General features: G+C 39.5%; 2 protein-coding genes across 2 annotated transcripts in view; one reads left to right on the top strand and one right to left on the bottom strand.

Annotated features, from left to right (window-relative positions):
- Filip1l (filamin A interacting protein 1 like) overlaps window positions 1-11,906 on the top strand; it is a 22,610-nt gene extending 10,704 nt beyond the window's left edge. Inside the window, exon 2 of the mRNA XM_028760228.1 lies at window positions 8,554-11,906. Within this exon, the coding sequence (XP_028616061.1) occupies window positions 8,669-11,350 (2,682 nt within the window). The 5' untranslated portion in view covers window positions 8,554-8,668 and the 3' untranslated portion in view covers window positions 11,351-11,906. The remainder of the gene's footprint in view (window positions 1-8,553) is intronic.
- Cmss1 (cms1 ribosomal small subunit homolog) overlaps window positions 1-22,475 on the bottom strand; it is a 304,195-nt gene that overhangs the window by 266,575 nt on the left and 15,145 nt on the right. The window lies entirely within an intron of this gene.

Raw genomic sequence — 22,475 nt, 5'->3', positions numbered from 1 at the left:
CACACACACACACACACACACACACACACACACACACACACACACACCACCTCTACCTATAAAGTTTATATCCTTTTTTTGGTTCTGTTTTAAGTGTAGGAGTGTTTTGCCTGCATATATGTCTGTGCACACTACATGCATACCTTGTGCCTTGTGCCTTGCGCCTACAGAGGTCAGAGCCCCTGGAGTTGGAGTTACAGATAACTCCAGGTAAGCCATCATGTAGGTGCTGGGAACTGAATCTGGGCCCTCTGGAAGAACAGCCAAAGCACTTAACCACTAAGCCATTTCTACAGACTATGAAGTTTATATTCTAAGGAATAATCACATAAATAAGCAAGTATGGTAAATGGGACTATATAAGGTGAGAGTCCTATACCAAGAGGAAACTCAAAACAAAGGCACACAGGGTGTTGAGTTTGAAGAACAGCAAAAACAAACAAACACCTGGTATGACTAGAGCAGACTGAGTAAAGGGGATACCAGTAGACCAGATGTGAGAAACAGCAAACTCTTCTAAGGCCTCTGTGGGTTCTCTCCCATGTGACATGTAACTGCATGAAGCACAGGTTTTGCTGCCAATATATTCTTATTCTGGTTTGGTTATCTGTGCTGTTCAGTAAGTTAACTGCTCTAAATTATAGATGTTTAGTACCTCCCCAGCCGGTAAAAATAAGTGCTTGCTTATACAGTTAAAAGAATTTAGTAAAATCAGGTGGCACAGTAAAGACTTTCACTTCAGTCTGTCTGTATCCTCCTGTGTAGGTGCCACATATCACACTGGGAATTAGAGTCCAGTTCCAAGACTACCAAAAACCTGTACGCTGCAATGGTAGGAATCTATAGCAAGGTGCTGTTTTAAATCAATAATTTCACTAGTAGAATTTTATCTTCCTACTAAAAACTTTTAAAAGTGAAAAAGTCTCTAATTCCTTTAACTTTATCTATTATTTTGTCTTTTAAATCTAGCAAATTTTGCCATGAAACTTGTGAAGACTTATTTCATAACCAGATTAATTTCTACTTACTTTTTCTGCCCCTGCTTGATCTAATGGACAAATCTCCAAGAAATGCTGTATGAGAAAAGGGATGGATTAAGTAATATTCGTGTAAGAGGAGAGAACGAGAGACTTTATATTTGTTTGTCTGTTTCTAGACACTCTAGTCTGGAAGGTATACTAAGTAAGAAATTAGCATCAGTAGTTATAGTTTGGAAGACAAATAATAAAATGGGATGCCAACTTTTAATGTACAAATTTTGAGATATTTATTTGTAAACAAAGACTGAAATCCATATTGCTCAAGGAATTAAAAGCATATAAAATCAAGTACAAATTCAATAATGGAACAATGTGAACCACTGATGGTGATGCAGGAATTTGGAGGCTGAGACAGGGAGACTACAAATTCAAGGACAGCTTGAACTATTCTAGGGAGATCCTGTCAAAAATCTCCCAATTTAAAAACCTTAAGTTACCAGCTTCTGAGAAACTGGTCAGCATATCTTTCTACCTCTTATGTTCTCAGCAGGAAGGCAGCTTTGCATAGCTTCATCCTCCAAACCTGTTTTTTCTTTCTTTTTTTGAACAGATCACAAAACATAAATAATCTTAGTGGTCTTAACAATTCCTTTCTAACTCAAGGAGCAAAGCCTACCAAATATTTGCAGGAAAACAAAAACAAAAGAACCAAAAGGCTGTGCCCTTCAGGTCTGTCCTAAGTCAGCTGACCCACCTCGCCACCTTTGCATGCCCAAACATGCAAGCTCAGATCAAGTCTGAGTTGTGTGCCCAGCAGAGAAGGTGCCGGTTTACATTTACAGAAGGAAGAGTCAGTTTGAGTGTCAGACAGGTTTTGGGGAGGTCAGCTAGTGACATCCATTTGGTACGCTGCACTGCACTGGAAACTGTACATTCACTTTCTTCTGGGAAGGGAGAAGAGCTGAAGAGTAGATCTGTGAACAAAAAAAGAAATGAAAACTAATGGCTGATTTCTAATTGAGCAGTGGATAAAGAAAAGTTATGAATACCAGAGGTAACTGCTACAAGAATATTTTACACAAGTTTTCCCACAAAGGAACTCATCCTAAATGGTAGTTCTTAACCAGACAATTTTCCATCTCTACCCCTGTGTGTTGGAACATCCATAATGTCTGCAAACATCTCTCATTAGTTGGTACAGATCACTAATGCATGTTTCAGGGCTGACCAGAGCACAGGCTACTATCACTCAACTACCTGCATTACTTACTGCCATCTACTAGTAAGGACAGTGAGGAACAAGCCCTATGAAAAAGAAGGCAAATGTAAAGGAGCAAAAGAAGGTAAAAAGTGAAGCTCAGGAGGAGGGTGGGAAGGGATAATGAGAATGAGCAGTCACAGCATTAGGAACCAGAGCACCATTCCCACCCAACATTTAGAGTTCTGCTAGGTGCCACAACACTGTGGGGGAGGCACATGCTAGATGATAATCCAAAGCATCTCATGCCAAGTAACTCTGAATACTTCCCCCTAAGGAGAAGTCCACAGAGCAGTCCTGTCATGGCTGTGGCAGGCCCAAGCAGACCTAGGAAGTGCAAGAAGAAATCTATCTGAAACTTGGTCTTCAAGGATTGAAAAACCTGTTCCCTTGGAAAGACAGAGAACATGATATCAACTAAAATGTAAACTCTAGAAAAAGAAAACACTTTTGATCTGAGGAGTCTTTTCCAAATAGCAAAGAAGCACATTTCAGAAGGGAGTGGGCAAAGGTGGCCCTTTCCCCTCCCCCACAGAGTAGGTTCTCCATACAAGTTCAGTAGTATATGCTTTTTTTTTAAAGTTCCCTCTTGCTACTGCAACCTCCCCTAACTGTTCACATAAATCACAAAAAGAAAATCTAGTTTAAGTATTTCTTAGTATAAAAATTTTGAACTGAAAAATGGCTGGGCCACAAGATTTGTGACCCTTTAAAATCTTTTGTTTCCTATCTGTTCTTGTTGTAGTGGTGGAATTTAAGCCCAGTACCTCTGGCATGCTAGACAAATGCTACATCCAGGCCCACATCAGTGTCATTAAGCAAACACTCATTACCATAAATGTTCTAACTAGAAACGCTCCTGATACTACAGCTCAGGAACAGACAACACACAACTCAGGCTCTTGCGGATAAAGCTCAATAAGGTATTCTTCTGTTCCTGTTCCCATTGCCTCTCCCAGGCCCAGCCCAAGGTTTCCAAGCGGCCACCTGGTATGGGGGTGGGGGAATATCTGCCCTAGCCCAGATTTCACAGGTACCTCCTTTGGTTTCAAAATGAAATATTCTCTTTGTCGTAGCTGTCTGCCTTTTCCTCTCCAGCTCTGTGAATGTGGCCTTTTATTAATTCTGTAATCTAACCTTTTAGCATTTTTCTTTAAGGGAACCTTCAGTCCATTACTTTCTTCTTTTGTCAATTTTAGATAGCAGAATTTCACCCACATCAATTCCTGCTCTGAGGTCCTCCCAGAGCCCTGTCTATCTGATGACATTTCCCAATGTTACTTCAGTCTCCCTGACAAATTCGGAACTAAGTAAGACTGTCCAAATTATGAGTCCTAACTCACTTTGTTCATATACACCTGAACAACCTCCTCTCCTTCACTTTATACTCTAATTCTTACTTCACAGTGAAGAAAAATAGTAACCCAGCTTGCAGAATCTGGGCCCATTTATGGTATCTCTAAATGACCTCAACAATGATGACAGGATCTTCAGTAACAAGAGACATAAAGCAGACACAGATGTACACTCATACTTGGCTAGCAGATGCAAAAAAAAAAAAAAAAAAAAATTCTGACTAGATCTTGCTGACCAAGTCAGATGAACTGAGCATTATGCCATGGCTGTGGTATGCGGTAACTGTAATTAAAAGGGGGAAAAAGAGCAACCCTTTGACTTGTAAGATAAATAAAAGCAGCATACACAGAATAAAAAAGGCTGGTCCTAAGTATTTTTATGAATGCTCCTAAAAATTAAGCACTGAAAAGTCCCATTGAAAAGGCAAGGACCATAGCAGGAAACATAAATTACAGTAACTATCTTAAAAGGAAGAAGCTTTCCAACAAATTCCATGTATTACTCTTCAAATTGCTAGAACTTGTTATCAGTACAGTGCAATAATTAAAATGACATGTTGTACACATAAAATGGGGTATAACACAACCAAAGTACCAAAACTGACATCCAGGAGAGCACATAGAAAAGTAAATAAAGCAGTATGCTGTATGCAGTGTTCTGCTTATGCATCAGCACAACAAACCAGCAAGAAAAGGTATCCAAGTAGCCTCCATTTCACCTCTGCAGAGGTGAAATAATCAAATGAACACGATGGGCTAGTGACCATTTAAACGCTCCTAACCAAATAGCGAAACAGAGTCGAGGTGCAAGGATGTGAAGAAGAAATGGTTCTAGCGGTCTTGGTTTTTTGGTCCCCCCACACCGAGGCTCCATAATTATGAAATAGAGACAATGATGTATTTAGAAAACACTGAGGAAGAAATCCACTTACTTAAATACCTAAAATCCATATATTAAACACTAGAAAATCATCTTTAAAAAGTAAATAAAACTGCTTAGGAGAATTCTAACATATTCTCCATAGGATGGCATATTTGTTCATTATTCTAGTCATTTATTCAAACAAAAAACAAGCCAAAAAACAAGCACTCATTTGGCTCCTTCTCAGGAACCAGTGTGAAAAACACAAATGAATTTCTTACATGCATGGTGTATTCTCAAGAAGTTAATATTTTAGTGGGGTTGATTATGATATACATAAATAACATAAAAACAAACATGGTGAGAACTGTAAAATAAATTCTATGGGTATGACTGGCTATACAGCATTTACATGGGCACCATCTGTTTTATGTGTACATTATATGCTGCATATTATTAACCATGTCACACTGAGAAGAAAAAATATAGGCTGATGCATGTTGACATATATGCATATAAAAAGTGAAAAGACTCTCTGAATGTATCATTCATTTTGAAAAGCCAGCATTATGGTTGGTACCAAAAGAACTCAAGATGGCAGATGTGATATTTTTGAGAAGGCAAGTAACTGGCATTGCCACAATAATAGTAATAAACCACAGTAAGTTAAAATGACTTTGAGCCATCAAAGAAACTCTTGAAAAAAAAAAAAAAAGCTGTAATAAGACATTGCTTTAAGCCAGTTTGGATTTATTTACCTCACATTTACATGTCCATAAAATCAGCTTCCACAACCCATTTTTATTGGCCAGGATGTTCCCGTAATTCTGTAATGTCAGTTTTTTAGTTTGAGCATGAGTACTCCAAGGCAGTAGTCTTCAGATGGAGGTACATGTGCACCCAAGTTAACACAAACTTTACAGAGCTGCAACCATGGGGAGTTTAAAGGAAATCAATGCTTACATTCACATTTCCCATATACTCTCCGAATCTCATCTGCCTGATAAGCTTTCGAACAGTGAGTGCTCTCTTTCCAACAACCCTTTCAAAGTAGCCTCCATACTTAGCAAATGCTTACCAAAGGAATTTTCCTAGGATTAAAACTCCTCTAGAACTAGCTACAGAGAGTCCCAAGGGAGCACAGGAGCAATAGCAGCTTAAGAAACAGCCTCTGGATAGAAAGCAGTACTTATCTGAGCTCATCTGGGGACACTGGGGAAACCTTAGGACATATTCCGACACAGCTATCACTTAAAAATTAGACTCTATTCCCAAAGAATGTTTTGACTACCTAGCTTATTAATGGGGACTTTTAGAATGAATGGCAGAGATTAAAATATATCTTCTGTACCTGTTTAAAACTTGAACTTTTAAAAAATATAGGTGTTAAAAGAATAAGGTTTAAAAGATAACTATGTGTATATATATATACATGTGCATGTGTATATGTATATTTCCAAACAACTAAAAGTGACATCTTTCCTTTATCTCCAGTTTCAAATTCAGAGAGTTTCACTGATAGACGCCATGTATCTGGATCAATTCCAGGAAGTGGTCCACAGTCTGGCTTTAATTTGCATTGTGTAAAAATTAGGTGTAAAAACTGGGCCTAAATCATCAGGGAGGACAGTATCAGTACGTGTACATGTACCTTGGATTGGAGCAAATTTACTGGCCTCATCAGTTCTGTATGTTTGCACTGGTGGTAGCACTTAGGGAGATGGACAGCGAGATTATAAAAACCAGGAGAAAGGTGACTGACACTTGCATCATGCTGAAAAAGGTGTACCATGCTTGCCACCAAAACCACTGAGCACAATAAGCTGATTACTATACTGACAGGATTCCACTTCAGGGGTCTTTTACTATACTTAAAAAATATCTTCCCTTCCTTACATACTAAGAAAACCTATCCCCTTCTCAGAAAAGGGGGGACAGCACATGCTCCTATTTAAAAAGCTGAGAAGAAATCCTTGAGAGTTGTGAGTTTGTTCTCCAGTGAAGGAAGATGCTGAGCTGCTGCAATGCCCTGTTATCACCTTCAAGTGTGAAAAGAAAGCTAAGGTACGGGCAGAAACTTTGCTCAAGTTTGTGGAGCTATCCTGCCACCATAGCCGTTCACCCTGACCCTTCCAGTGAACTGCAAAACTCTATAACTACCAGGAAGAAGCTGCCATGTTTCTCAGGCTTGCAGGTGTCTCAAGCAGGGAGAGTCATGAAGTCTCTTGCCAAGACCACAGATGAGGTCACCCGCAGCCACACTCCAGCATCCTCCTAGTAGCTTTACATGTTAGCCTTTTGTCAGGTCCTCAAAACAGGGCAAACTAAAACAAGAGCCTATCACTCAAAAAGCTTAAAAACTCTTACACTGTGTAGTTATTTGAAACATGCTTTTTTTTTCCTTCTTGTGTAATATAATTACAGAAAGAATAGATTAGGATCTCATAAAGAAGTCTTTATTCTTCAGACTGCCCTAAATTTGTTTCCTTTAAAAAAAAGTTCTCTCAGATTCTTAATTTTACAAGTGTTCTGGAACAAGGATAAAAGACAACAGATTGGCAAATTAACTAAAAAATAGGAACAATTGACTAAGCCAGGGATGGTAAAGTACTATAATCCTAAGTGAGACAGAAAGGACCACATGTTCAAGGCCAGCCTCAGCAGAACTACAAGTTAGAAGCCAGCCTAAGCTGCACAGGGAGACCCCATCTGAACAAAAAGATAAATAGATAGATAGATAGATAGATAGATAGATAGATAGATAGATGGATGGATGGATGGATGATGAATATGTAAGTGGGTAGGTAGGTAGGTGGGTAGGGAGATAGGCATGCTGACTTAAACAGGCTTATTGACATATTATGAACTCTACAGGCTTGATTAGAAAGCACATATGTATATTTTCAAGTTGTCAGTCCTTTTACTTTTCAGTAATTCCATTCTATTTTAGCTTCTGCACCATACCACAGAGCTGCAATTACATCCTCTATAATTAGCCCATTCCCAGTATAATTAAGAGACTCACAAGTTTAAAACTGTACCATCACTACAGAGGTAACCAAAGTGCATGGGAAAGACCATATATTTTGCATGGAAATGTCTTCCTGTTACGATGGATGATTTTAAATGAAGAAAAATAGTGTGTTGGAGTCATTTAAGAAGGATTCACTATGTTCTTGCTAACAAGTTTTCTTCATTTCTAGCACTGGATTTTTTTATCAGGAAGCTCTTTACTGTCAAGCTCCTTGCCCTTCGACATCTTAGAGCACTCCAAACCCTAACTCAGTTGCCTCTTAGTTCATGTCAGTAGACAGATAAAGACACATGAAGTGGTTCCCAGCATGCTATCTTATGAGTGCAAACCGGCATTTTAATACACAGAGACCTATCTGTGCTGTCCATAACTTCTAAACAAATAGAATAAAATGCTATCTTATCTAACAACCAACATGTTAAACAGTAACTAGTAATATATATCTTACCTTAACCAATGTGTTAAACAGTAACTAGTAATGTAGCACATACTTAATGGTTCAAGCAAGACACTTAATACAGGGCAAGAATTAACAATTTAAAAAGTACTATGGCAACAGTTATCAAATGTTTACCAAATGCCAGGACTGAGATAATGTTAGATGAATTGCCCCACTTTCACAAAAAGCCCCTGAGATCATTTGAGGAACTAGAGAATTGTACAGGTTAATTAGCTGGTCAGGGCAGGTGTACTTTCAAAGCCACATCTAACTGAAATCTCCAGTCTGTTCCTTCCTTTATAGCTTTCAGGTTGGAGTACCCAGAGATAATGCTACACAAACAATTAAGAACAAATACTATACTGCCTATGCTCTTCTAAGGCTAACAGTGAACTTGAATTGTTACTAATTAATGTTAAACAAATTCTAATTAATGTAAAACAAATTTGTTTTTTGTTTGTGTTTGTGTTTTTGTTTTTTTAATAAGGAGTCTCCTCCCTCAAACTCCAACACTTCTCTGGATGTTATCTATGAACTGATACAATGTTTTACATTACAAAAATGAATAATTACAGCTGATGAATTCCTAAAGCACTAACTGCAATCTGTGCTGTTGTATTTTCAGATTAAAGAAATTAATTGATCAAGAAACTGAGTCTCAGGAAAAGAAGGAGCAAGAAAAGGAGAAGAGGATCAAGGCCCTGAAAGAGGAGCTGACCAAGCTGAAGTCTTTTGCTTTGATGGTGGTGGATGAACAACAACGGCTTACAGCTCAACTCGCCCTTCAAAGACAGAAAATCCAAGATCTGACCACAAGTGCAAAGGAAACACAGGGTAAACTAGCCCTTGCTGAAGCCAGAGCTCAGGAAGAAGAACAGAAGGCAACTAGACTAGAAAAAGAACTGCAAACACAGACCACAGAGTTTCACCAAAACCAAGACAAAATTATGGCGAAGCTCACCAACGAGGACAGTCAAAATCGCCAGCTCCGACAGAAGCTGGCAGCACTCAGCCGGCAAATCGATGAGTTAGAAGAGACCAATAGGTCTTTAAGAAAAGCTGAGGAAGAGCTGCAAGATATAAAAGACAAACTCAACAAGGGGGAATATGGAAACTCTGGTATCATGGAGGAGGTGGATGAGCTCAGGAAGCGCGTGCTGGATATGGAGGGGAAGGATGAAGAGCTCATAAAAATGGAGGAGCAGTGCAGAGACCTCAGTAAGAGGCTTGAGAAAGAGACAGTACAGAGTAAAGACTTCAAACTAGAGGTGGACAAACTTAGTATAAGGATCACGGCTCTGGAAAAATTAGAAGATGCTTTAGACAAGAGCAAACAGGAATGCTACTCTCTGAAGTGCAATTTAGAAAAAGAAAAGATGACCACAAAGCAGTTGTCTGAAGAGCTGGAGAGTTTAAATGCCAGAATCAAAGAGCTAGAAGCCGTTGAAAGTCGGCTAGAAAAGACAGAGATCACACTAAAGGATGATTTAACTAAACTGAAAACATTAACTGTAATGCTTGTAGATGAACGCAAGACAATGAGTGAAAAATTAAAGCAAACAGAAGATAAGTTACAAACCACTGCCTCTCAGCTCCAAGCGGAGCAAAATAAAGTAACAACAGTGACTGAGAAGTTAATTGAGGAAACCAAGAAGGCACTCAAGTCCAAAACTGATGCAGAAGAGAAGATGTACAGTGTAACCAAGGAGAGAGATGACCTCAGAAATAAACTGAAAGCAGAAGAGGAGAAAGGACATGATCTCTTGTCAAAAGTTACTATATTGAAAAACAGGCTTCAGTCACTGGAAGCAATTGAAAAAGATTTTGTAAAAAACAAATTAAACCAAGACTCCAGTAAGTCCACAACAGCATTACACCAAGAAAACAATAAGATTAAAGAGCTCTCTCAAGAAGTGGAAAGGCTGAAACTGAAGCTAAAGGATATGAAAGCCATTGAGGATGACCTCATGAAAACAGAAGATGAGTATGAGACCTTAGAACGGAGGTATGCTAACGAGAGAGACAAGGCTCAGTTTCTGTCTCAAGAGCTGGAACTTGCTAAAATGGAACTTGCCAAGTACAAGTTAGCTGAGAAGACAGAGTCCAGCCATGAGCAGTGGCTTTTCAGGAGGCTCCAGGAAGAAGAAGCGAAATCAGGCCACCTGTCAAGAGAAGTGGATGCATTAAAAGAGAAAATTCATGAGTATATGGCAACAGAGGACCTAATATGTCACCTCCAGGGAGACCACTCTGTTCTGCAAAAGAAACTAAACCAACAAGAAAACAGGAACAGAGATTTGGGAAGAGAGATTGAAAACCTTACTAAAGAGTTAGAAAGGTATCGGCATTTTAGTAAGAGCCTCCGGCCCAGTCTCAACGGGAGAAGAATCTCTGACCCACAAGTATTTTCTAAAGAAGTTCAAACGGAAGCAGCAGACAGTGAGCCACCAGACTACAAGAGCCTCATTCCTCTGGAAAGAGCAGTGATCAATGGTCAGTTATATGAGGAGAATGAGGACCAGGATGATGACCCTAATGAGGAGGAGTCTGTCCTGTCCTTCAGATGCAACCCATCTACTTCTCTTCCTATCAACAGGAAACTGTGGATTCCTTGGATGAAATCCAAGGAGAGCCATCCTCAGAATGGAAAAATACAAACTAAGACCAACGGCAACTTTGTGCAACCTGGAGATCTAGTTCTAAGTCACACACCTGGGCAGCCACTTCACATAAAAGTTACTCCAGACCACACTCAAAATACAGCCACTCTCGAAATCACAAGTCCAACCACAGAGAGTCCTCACTCCTACACCAGCACAGCGGTGATACCAAACTGTGGCACCCCAAAGCAAAGGATTACCATTCTCCAAAACGCCTCTATAACACCAGTTAAATCCAAAAGCTCCACGGAAAGCCTTATGAACTTAGAGCAAAGCATGCCCCCAGTTACCATGGCAACCTTTGCCAGAGCACAGACCCCAGAGTCCTGTGGTTCTGTGACTCCAGAACGGACAATGTCACCTATTCAGGTTTTGGCTATGACTGGTTCACCTAGTTCTCCTGAGCAAGGCTGCTCCCCAGAGCCGATAGAAATCAGCGCCAAGCATGCAATTTTCAGAGTCTCCCCAGACCGGCAGTCATCATGGCAGTTTCAACGTTCAAACAGTAACAGTTCAAGTGTGATAACTACTGAGGATAATAAAATCCACATTCACTTAGGAAGTCCTTACATGCAAGCTGTGGCTGGCCCCGTGAGACCTGCCAGCCCTTCAGCAGCACTGCAGGATACCAGAACTCAAGGCTTAACTAATGGGGCACTAAACAAAACAACCAATAAAGTTACCAGCAGTATTACTATCACACCAACAGCCACACCTCTTCCTCGACAATCACAAATTACAGTAAGTAATATATATAACTGATCACCCTCACCCTCATCTAGTTCATACTGATATTCCTGCAAGGAACTCAGTCCCTTTTTAATCACCCCTCCAAATCCCTTAAAAGAATGACTAAACCTGTACTTTGGGAAGATTTGTGCATGGACTGTACAAGAGTATCTGGAACTAACTATGTGTTGCCTGCATAGTCATATCAAGTGTGCACTTACTGTATATCTTTTTATTTACATACCTGTATGGAAAATATTTAGTCTGCACTTGTATAAATACATCTTTATGTATTTCATTTTCCATAACTCACTTTAATTTGACTGCAACTTGTCTTGGTGAATTACTTAACATTATAAAACAGTAAATAGTTTGTTACTTTTGCCATTGCTTGCTGAATTTTCATTTGATCATTTTGTGTTATATATCTGCATGTACAATATCATTTTATTTCCTGTTTAAAATGTCCAATAATTCTTCCTAAAGAATAAGCAGGACCTACTTGTTTTATATATATAGTTCTGGTCACATGTTACAGGAGGAGAAAGTGGTGTAAATAAATAAAAGTTTCAGCTTCATGACTTCAAAATGAACCAAAATAACTATGGCAAACTTAATGCCATTCTTGATATGTACCTCAAATCTCTAGTGCTCAAGAGAGAACTATCAGAAGTCAGAAAATGTTTTCAGATGACAGGATAAAATAATATTAAATAACCTGCTACTAGTGAGCACACAAATACATTGATGGTAAAAATTAAAAGCTCTGGTGTATGACACGAAGCCAGAAAGCACATTTGGAACTACAAGTTACCTTGACTATCAAGGTCTCTCCAACAGACTGCAATCCTCATACAGCATATATTACATCTACATCTGGAATCAGCCACTATGACATGGACTTCTGACACTCTGCTTCAGAACAAAAGTGTCATTCTTGTTCTGTGTTATTTGGTTCCCAAAATTACTACTTAATGTGGGTGCTGCCTTACCCTGCTTGTGAGTAAGGCTACAATCAGAAGCATAAAATTTATATTTCTGAAAGAACTCTCAAGAAGCAAATAAAAGCTGCAGATAGTTAGGAGCACAAGTTAAAAGACCTTTTTTAAAATAACCACGCAGCGTGGCAGCAGAGGTAATCGTATGATTTCTTCTGTGGTTGCTATGCCATTCAGAGAGTACATGAAAAAATCTCAGCCAAAGCTTCCTAGAGACTGACACCAAACTCCTCGTAGCCCCTGAGCATGCTCCACACCTCAGAGCAAAGAGCATAGCTTTTAAAGGAACATTGTAAATTACACATCGAGTCCCCAAGTCACATTCTAAAAGAATGACTTCAGAACAGCTAATGCGCCATTTTTCCTTTTCCCGTTCCACACGATTAACTGTTAAAATTTAGTGTAGTCAGTTTTATTGCCAATTGTTTTAAATGGAGTTCATCTAGACATCCAAGCAAACTGTGAAGACCTTTCAAAAGCAAAAGGTATCTTCCTCTCCCCTGTAAAATCAATTTTATGACACAGAGCAAGGATTTGTTGACAGAAACACTTCCATGGTGATGAACTGCAACACCAAGGCTGTGGGCTTGCATCATGATTAAATAAATGTGGATGAAAGCTGAGGCTGAGGATGAATGAGAAAGCTTCTGTTTAAACACATTTATCTTGGGGTTGGGAATCGGCAGAGACCCAACTGTATTACAAAATACATGATGGTCTAACTGTTTTCAAAGTTATTTTTAAGTCAAGTTAGGATAGAACTCTGAAAGGAACTACACAGCTCACTAAAAAGCTAAAAGTCGACAATGAAAAAGGGTTCCTTTCACAGTCACTAAACCAGAGAAAGCACATGTGATATTTGAATGGTATCAATCAACTAATCACAAAATTATGAATGGAAACTAGCAAGAATTCAAGACCAGCCTTCCTGATTTTGTTACATAAAGGTGCAGACTGAGAACATAGTTTCATAGCAATGGGGGAAACAAGCAGAGAGAACCAGCTGAGGGTTCTTATCATCAACTGGGTTCCACCTGGATGTCCTAAGCATTCTGGGGAGGGGTGTCCACTCTTGGCATATTGTAACTGGTAAGAATTTGGAATCTTTGGCTGTCCATCAGCCCAACTAGTATGTAAAGATTCTATTTTTGTTTTTACGAGATCTATAGAAATTGTTTATAATAAGGTTTCAGAAAGCTCTATGTTCTCTACAGTGACAAGGCAGAAATCATCATTGTATTATTTGTTGTAGATCTCAATTATAAGTAGGCTTCCTGGGTAGTTAACCTCTATTGTCTGCAATTTGTAGAGTCTCTAGAGATTATCTCTCATTTATAAGAGTGCAATAATTAACATATAAACATCAAAATGACCTTAGTAGTTTCTCATTACTAAATCATACACAGTTTATTACAAGTGTCACTTCTATCTAAAGTCAAAGGATTCTTTTTCGATAAAATTACATATAAAATATAGATTCTTGGCTTTAATTTTAACTTTCTTATAAACTGTACATATATGTGATATACATACTTGTGTGTGTGTGTGTGTGTGTGTGTGTAGGGAGAGAGGAAGTGAGAGTCTGTGTGTGAGATTACAGAATTTCCTTTCACTGAATTACTGGAATATGCCGCAAAGGCAGAAGGACAAAGGAAGTGATGCTGGGAACTGTTCATAAGAAATATGTGAAGGCAGAGACGCACTGTCCATGAATGGCTGACTAAAGAGCTAAAGATTGTTTATTGATTTTATTTTTATTGTTATTTTCTTAAAATTATGTGTACATATACATGCCTCTGTATGGATAAGTGCTTGTGGAGCTCAAAACTTCTAAGACATCTCCTCAGCCCCAAGATTACATTAAAAGCTCCCACGTCCTTTCATTGGTAAGAGTCCCTGTTTCAAAGCCAAATTTCATTTACTCAGCCCCAATAATTTTATTACCTTTTTAAACTGTAGAATTCCACCACATATTTAAATATCCTGGCAAGTTCTGTTTGTCATTTAAAAGGCGTAGCAAAGTCTTAGCAAGAAGTTTCTGTGGTGGGGGCAAGGGCAAGTAATGGCAAGCTAAATACACAGAACAGAGGATGGCAGATCTCTGACCTCAGCACTCAGCAGACTGAGACAGGAGGCGTTCCAGGCCACCTAGGGCTACATAACAAGGCCTTGTCTCAATCAATCAAACAAACAAACACAAATCTAATGAAACATAAAGGCAAGTAAAGGCAAAGCCTTTCCCAAGATGATGTCACTGTTCTTTATGGGTAAAAATAACATTACCATCTTTACTAAAAGGGTATCACATTATAAAGAATGCATCTTTACATATACAAAAGGGTTTCTAATCTGGAACTAGAAGTGTTTCAGATTTTGGATTTGATTTTTTCCCACTTAAGGATATGCAAACACACATACATGTTACATAGCTTGGCAATGGAACCAAGGTCAAAACACTTATATTTCATAAACACCTTTTATATAGTGAACCTAAAGATAATTTCACACAGTATTTTAAGATAATTTTATGCATAAAATGAACTTGTATAGTATGAAGGGTTTGTTTACTTGTAGTGTCATGTTAAGTGCTCGAGGGGTCTGTATTTTGAAGCATTTCATGCTCCGTTTTCCAAGTAGGGATGCTCAACCTATGCCTGTGCAAAATGATGATGAAAGGACTATATAAATTTTAATTGGAAGGGCTCCACAAGTTTATTTTGCAATGCCAAGACTTTAGACATGAGGTCTTCAAGATCTAAAAGGGTACTTTTGTATTATTAATTAATTAATTTACATCTCAAACACTGCTTCCCCCATCCCTCCCTGAGTCCCTTCCTCTAGTCCCCATCCCCTTCTTCTCTGAGAGGGTGGGACCACCCCCCACTGCCCAGGTATCCCCCCACATCAAGTCTCTGACAGATTAGGCGCATCTTCTTCCACTGAGGCCAGACTGGGCAGCCATGAAGACTAAGCTGCCTGTCTGCTATATGTGTGTTGGGGGTGGGGCGGGTAGAGGGTGCCCTTGCTCCAGCCTGTGTATGTTCTTTAGTTGGTGGCTCAGATTCTGAGATCTCCCAGGGGTCTAGGTTTGTTGACTCTGTTGGTCTCCCTGTGGGGTTCCCATCTATTTCTGAGCCTTCAATCCTTCACCAACTCTTCCAGAAGTATCCCTGACCTCTATCTAATGTTTGGCTGTGGGTATTTGCTTCTGTTTCAGTCCGATGCTGAGTGGAGCTTCTCAGGACAGTTTTGTTAGGCTCCTGTTTGCAAGCATAACAGAGTATCATTAATAGAGTCAGGGACTAGTGCCTGCCCATGGGATAGGTTTCAAGTTAAGGCAGTTATTGGCTAACCTTTCCTTTGGTCCATGTTCCATCCCTGCATTTCTCTTAGATGGGACAAATTTTGGGTAGAAAGTTTTGTGGGTGGCTTTGTGTCCCTATCCTTGCACTGGGGGTCCTGCCTGGCTACAGGAGGTGACCTCTTCAGGTTCTATATCTCCACTGTTAGGCATCTCTGTGAGATCACCAGCTTTGATGTGTGGGAGCCTGTCCTATCCAAAGTCTCAGGGACTTTCTAGAGATTCTCCCCTTCCACCACCCTAGCTGCAGATTTCCATTCACTTTCCTGGCCCTCTGGGCTTCTCTCACCAACCGGATCCTGCCTCCCATTCCCCTCCCTTCATCCCTTCCCCAAGTTCCCTCCCCGCCCCTGCCTCCTATGACTACTTTGTTTCCCTCTAGAAGAGTATTTTTAATTTCAAACCCATATAATCCAAAGATTCTATGATTTTTTTAATTGAAATAACTCTAAATTGAAAACATTTTATAGCTTCTTTCATACTAAGTATAAAGTAGGTCTTTAAACATATTAAATGGAAGAACTTTATTAGCTCCAGTTACATTAATTTCTGTTATTTCTACATTCTTATGTTCTAAAAATGTCATTTTTTATTTTGAAATGCCAAGAGAAAATATAATTGGACAAAACACATGTAGCAAAAATAGAGGAATCAAACATGCTTTGCTTTTCCTTTCCTCTTTCCTTGATTCTTTCCTTTCCCCCTTTTCCTTTTTTCCTTCCCTTTCCTTTTTCCTCTCCTTTCTCCTTCCCTCTTCCCTTCCCTTTCTCCTCCTATGGCATCAGTGGTGTTGGAGATTGAACTGGGGCCTCTAATACTCAAGGCAAGCATTCTGTAACATTAATACTTCCCATCCACAGCAACCTTCTTATGATCTGGGTGTAACTAAGTTAAACCCAAGACATCCTTATGAGAGTCTCCTACTGTTAACAGTGTTCCCCACCCCACCCCCACCCCCTAAATGGCATCAAACTGGGATGTCTAAAAGGAAGAATCAACCATAAGCTACATTCTAATAAATCCTCTGCTTGGTTTGCAGTCTGAAGTTGGAATTTCACGGCTATAGAAATTTGTGTATTGCTACTGGCAAGTGCTCCCCCTACTCTTAAGACTATTTTATACCTGTCCCAGAAAGTAAGACTATTTTGCCCTCTAGAGGCTGTAATAAAAAAAATGAGGTTTATTATTTATTAGGTGGGAATGTTCCCAGCTTCAAAACTAGTAAAGTATAGATAATTAAAACTTTAAGCGAACTGTGGTAGACTCAGTAACATCCAATGTCTTAGCATGTGGTATCTTTTCTTCCAAGCATCACATGGATACAAGTGATCTTAACCCACTGATAAACATACCGTGTGGCTCCTAGTCAACACTGTGTATAATAAGAACATCCCTTGATAATTTACTAAGGAAATGGATCAAGGAATGAGTGCCACACAATATTTACAAGTAGAAAATTATATAATACTTACAATAAACTGGAGATGGAGGGGGACTGCACTAGACTAACAGGCTTTGTAAAGCATGAGTAAGTGGACGACTAGGAAGAGCGTACGCTAGAGGACCTCAATAGAAGACCAAATTCCAGCTCATGCCTTTGTCAAGAGTGGTTAAGGGTCCTGGACAAGTCTTTGAACTTTTGTGAAAAGAGATTAAGATTTTAAAATCATGTGTGGCTCTAACTTCTGAAATGGATGAGTTATCTGTGAGAGTTGTCACATTTCCTTTTAAAATGCTATTAGAAATAATGTCAACGTATATAGACAATCTACTGGGCAACTTTATTTTCCTTCAGAAAACCGACTTCTTTCACTGGCACATGAGGCCTAGTAGACAGCGACCTTGTCACATTTGTTTCCTTCCCTAAGAGTCTATAACTTTCTTTTACCTATCATATGAGCCCCAAGCCACCAAATAAAGCAATACTCAACCTCAGGACTAATGACAGCAGGGGCCTAATAATTCCCTGTTGAGGACAATGGCAGGAGTTTGTTCTTTGCCATCATAGGATATTTAGGACCCTCTGGCTTTTCTTCATTAGATGCCACATGAAACAAGAACTATTTCTCATCATAACTAAAGGTTGTGTAGGGGCCAAAGTTGCCCCTCACTGGAAGCTATTACATTTGAAAGAGGAAACAGCTCTGTAAGTCAGTTCTGCTGTACAAATAGCTCCAGAGAAGAAACAGACATTAAGCACCACAGCTTCTGGAGGGCTCGGGCTTAGGGTTAGATTTGAGGAATAGGCAAGAAATGAACGGGGAGGAAAAGATGAGGTGCCCAGGATATAGAAGACAAAGGGATGTTTCTAGAAGATGCCCACTTGGGAGACATGGAACATGCAGGCAAGATGACATCCACTGTTCCAGTGTAACAGGTAGTGCAGCTGAGATGGCTCTCAGGAAGGGAACAAACCAGTCAGATTGTGACAGACCTTCAATACAGTGACAAGAAGTGTTCTGTGTCTCCACAGAAGGCTTCTAGCTAATCATGCCATGGAATGAGGGAGTTGAGGGGGGCGGTGAGGAAATGAGTCCTTTATAAAATATTTCATTTTGTGACAATCCTAACACAGAGGGTGAGGAGAGTCTGTCAATTTTTAGAGATAAACTAAAACAGACTTTCTTGGTTTTTCATTAGTATGTGACAAAACTGTCACGGTGAAGATATGCCTCTCACTGTCCCATTTTCTTTCCATGGCAACACAATGTGAAACTACTTCAATGAAAGAGGAAGCAGTATAAATGGCATTCTACTAAATGTGTCTGATGGTGACAGACACACTTGTCTAATATTACCTCTAATATTCCACCCAACCACACACTCAGAATACACTTCAACACAGGAAGGGGTCACCCACCACGGTTCTATATGGATAATATCCACAATTCTCATCAACTGAAACAATCTACCCTGAGAAGTCTAGCCCAGAGTTCATTTCTTACAAAACATTCAATAGCCACTACAGGACTAGTGATTTACTTTTCCCTCCAACTTTTCCTGAATCCTAAAGCTACTGCTAGGCCAATAGCCAGTGAGTGTGAAAAGTCAAGACATACATAAATAGCAGGTGTGGGAGGACTGCATGTCTTATGGGGCAGAGAAAGACCCACATGACCTCTCATGCTATCATCATCAAGAGATGGTCCTCGGAGAACCCAAGGCTGTCTCAGTATCCATCCTACCCTAAAGCATGATTCTGTAAGCAGAGTACACAAATGCTAAGCATGAAGAATGAGCTTTGGTGTAGAGAATTAGTGTAATTATCATGTAATAGAATTACATAAGCTTCAAATATGGCAAGCAAATGAGCAAACATGATCCATGGGAGAAGCATTATAACCTCAAACACTGGAATTTAGAAGTAGGTGGCTATCTCAAGGACAGATAATGACTTTTCTTGGAAATGGAAATAACCATTAAGGTTCAAGGTCTCATCCATAAAGACAAGCCTCATCAATTTAATCCACACAGGATCCTAGAAGTTTTTCCTAGTTTGTATTCTCTAAACTAGGAAATCTACTTTTCAAACAATGTAATATCTTACTAAGAAAAAACTGATCCTTCCATAAAAAAAAAAAAAATAGACTAAAACCTGTTTACTTTCCCAGCTCAGGGAAAATGCTATAGTTCAATTCAATTAGCATTAAATTCTGTTTCTAATTTGGCCTCCCTTGCCCCCTTGTAACAATTAATAGCCCCTTTCAATATAACCACCCTCCAAACAACTCGGAACAATTCCTCAAAAATTTCTTTCTATTGGTAAGTTTGTTTTCTCTCTTTTTAAAGAGGGAAGAGGGAAGAAAAAAAGCAAGCTACTTCCTTTTCTGTTTTGTCTTTTGATAATGTTTTGCCTAAATATATTGTATTAGATACTTCGGTCACCTAAGAACAAACAAACAAGTTTTAGGTCAAGGAGAAGTTATCTAACAACTGTCCACACATCCACAAGAGCCTCCTTTAGGGGGTAATGGAGGAAGTCATGTACAGAGTAGCGATCATGCTGAGGACTTCTCTCACAGCATATTCATAAGCAGCCACTTATTTTATATAAAGCTCTTCTGTGAGAATTAGAATAATAAAAATGTACTCCATAAACTTTGGAAAATGTGAATGCTTCTGTGACTACTGATTTTAGCTTCCAAGAAAGCACTGGGGAAACAACGGACAGTTACTTGTGGGTCTGTTGTTTTTGTTTTACCTTTCTGTGAAACCTATCAACTATGGCCACATTCCAGGCTTTTCTCAGACTGCCAATGAAGAAGGAAATCTGTTTCGAGGGGGACATCCTGTCCTCACTGCATACTTTAGTGCCAAGAAATGGCAGATCTCCCCTGACTCCAAGTTTATGTAATCTGTCTGCTTGGTCCAGACACAATGGCTAGGGTGGCCAGAAAAGTCACTGGCAGAGAGGGCAGGATTTCCTTTCCTGAAGGCCAATCAGTGTGTGTGGATAATGGTTCAGTCACAGCACAGTATTCAAGTAATGAGAAGAATGCTTTTTTAAGGTCTTTTCAGGACCAGTTAATTATTAATAATATTGCATAGACATGTAGAAAAGATTCAGACACAATAGGGCTCCTCAAAAATTCATTTCTAATTCTAGGAAAGGGATGAAAAGTACTTACAGTAGGAGGGGACAAAGAGTATGGTGAGAAATTATGCATTTTTGCTTACACTTTTGAATGATGATCATTTCTCTACCAAAATTCTCTATTAACATCCCCAAAACTTCAATGCTAACAGCTACATGCACACTGCCTCCCCCACATACACCACACACACACACACACACACACACACCCCTTAAGGGGTTCTTGTCCTCCTCCTTCCTCATCACCCAGGTTCAATACCTAGAAACCTCTGTTCCCCCACAATCACAATCTAATTAGCTATTTTCCATTCTTTCTTTCTCTGCCCCCATCACTTCCAGCTCCTGCCACTAGTCCCTAGTGCAGACCTCAGCACAAACAGTACTTTAACATAGTTACATTAGATATAATCTCTATCTTTCTAAATCAACTTTCACCCCAATATCACTTACTCAGATCATTGCAATTCTTTAGCCTTCCATCAAGGAATAGCACTTCCATCATTGCTCAGATAATGGCTGTTCCAACTTCCTAGCGAGGCTTGCTTCCTGTGCTGCCTCATACTCCTGACACTGACCATACCCTTCAACCTCAGCATAATGGCCCTAACTCTCCTCCTACATACACTTTGGCCTTCTTTGCCTGCACCTTTGTTTCTGAGACTGGGTTGCTCTGCCTTTGCTCCTCAGAATCTATTTCTTCTCTTCCTCAAGTTCATTTCCTTTGTAAATCTCCCTCTATTTTTCAATCTGCCTGTGCATTTCCAAAAGTACTTCTAAAACACTGTAGCTTCAGCACAACATTCACTTTTACCTTGTCATAAGTTACTTCTCCTTTAATACAATCTCAAAGACGATAATCAGCTGTTGATTTGTTCAGACACATCCATGTTTCTCACAGCAGTCACTGCCCACTTGGTTTAGAATCACCTACAACTCCTCAGGTTTCCAGTCTCATGAAACCCAACCACGTACAGGATCTGCATCATCACAGCTCTCCGAGGACTGTGAGACAAACACACTTTTTAAGAACCATGTCCTATACTATTCAAGATTTGAATGTTGCTCATAGGAAGTGCTGAACACAGTTCCCGTGGCTATCAAGACACCTGAACTTTACAAACCACAGGGCACAGATGCTCTTATGAAACGGTGGGAAAGAACAAGGAATGCCTTCCTGTGAGGCTATAAAAGGTTCACAGTAACAAGACAAAGTTGCACTGTAAGGAAAGAGCACGTACAAAGGATCATTCTCCTGAGCCAAAGGTGATAAGAAATAAAGCCCAGTTATGGGCACTAATTACCCAGTTTCCATAACTTCTATTTAGAAACATTAACTCCAACAAATAAGGGTAGATTTGAGAGAACAAGAGGATAAATCAGGGAAAGACAAAAAACAAAGTAAAGTTATAATGGGATTATGACCAAGAAATAAGTACTTTTTGAAGAGAAGTAAGGAAAAAGACAAAGATAATAACACTTTTAAGAACTAATACGTATCTGGCACTTTGGCTATATAAGAGGCATCCTACAGTATGTCTCTATTCCCCAATGACTTACAAGGAAATCCCCAGATGAAGATTACAGGTAATTTAGGTTTCTACTGCTGTGATAAAACACCAAGACCAAAAGCAAATTGGGGAGGAAATGATTTCAGCTTACAACTATATCACTGAGAGAAGTCACAGCAAGAGCTCAGACCAGGAACCCAAAAGCAGAAACTGAAGCAGAGGCCACAGGGGAATGCTATTTGCAGGTTTGCTCCTTCTCATGGCTTGCCCAGCTTGCTTTCTTATACACCTGCCCAGGGTCTGGCAGCACTCACATCAATGTTAGCCAAGAAAATCCCCTACGGACTTATCCATAGGCATTCTGAAGGGACGCATTTTCCTCAGTTAAGGTTCTTCTCAGATAACTCCAGCTTGTGTGAAGTTGACAAAAACAGCAACAACACAAACCAGGACATGAGGTCTGCATGGGTCAAATGCTCAGGAAAAAAAAGAAGTTGGTCCCAAAACTAGAGTACTAAAGGACAGAGTCAAGTCTGTTTGGCTCAATGATTTGGGCTCTAGTCTAAACCAAAGCTTTTAAATAATGTGAAACTCAGATCAAGTTAAAAGAAAGAAAGAAAGAAAGAAAGAAAGAAAGAAAGAAAGAAAGAAAGGAAGGAAGGAAGGAAGGAAGGAAGGAAGGAAGGAAGGAAGGAAG

This window comes from Grammomys surdaster, unplaced genomic scaffold (genome assembly GCF_004785775.1).
Source record: "Grammomys surdaster isolate TR1022 unplaced genomic scaffold, NIH_TR_1.0 126398, whole genome shotgun sequence".
Lineage (NCBI taxonomy): Eukaryota > Metazoa > Chordata > Mammalia > Rodentia > Muridae > Grammomys > Grammomys surdaster.
Note: the sequence above shows the minus strand (reverse complement) of the source record. Positions and strands in the feature narration are given on the sequence as shown.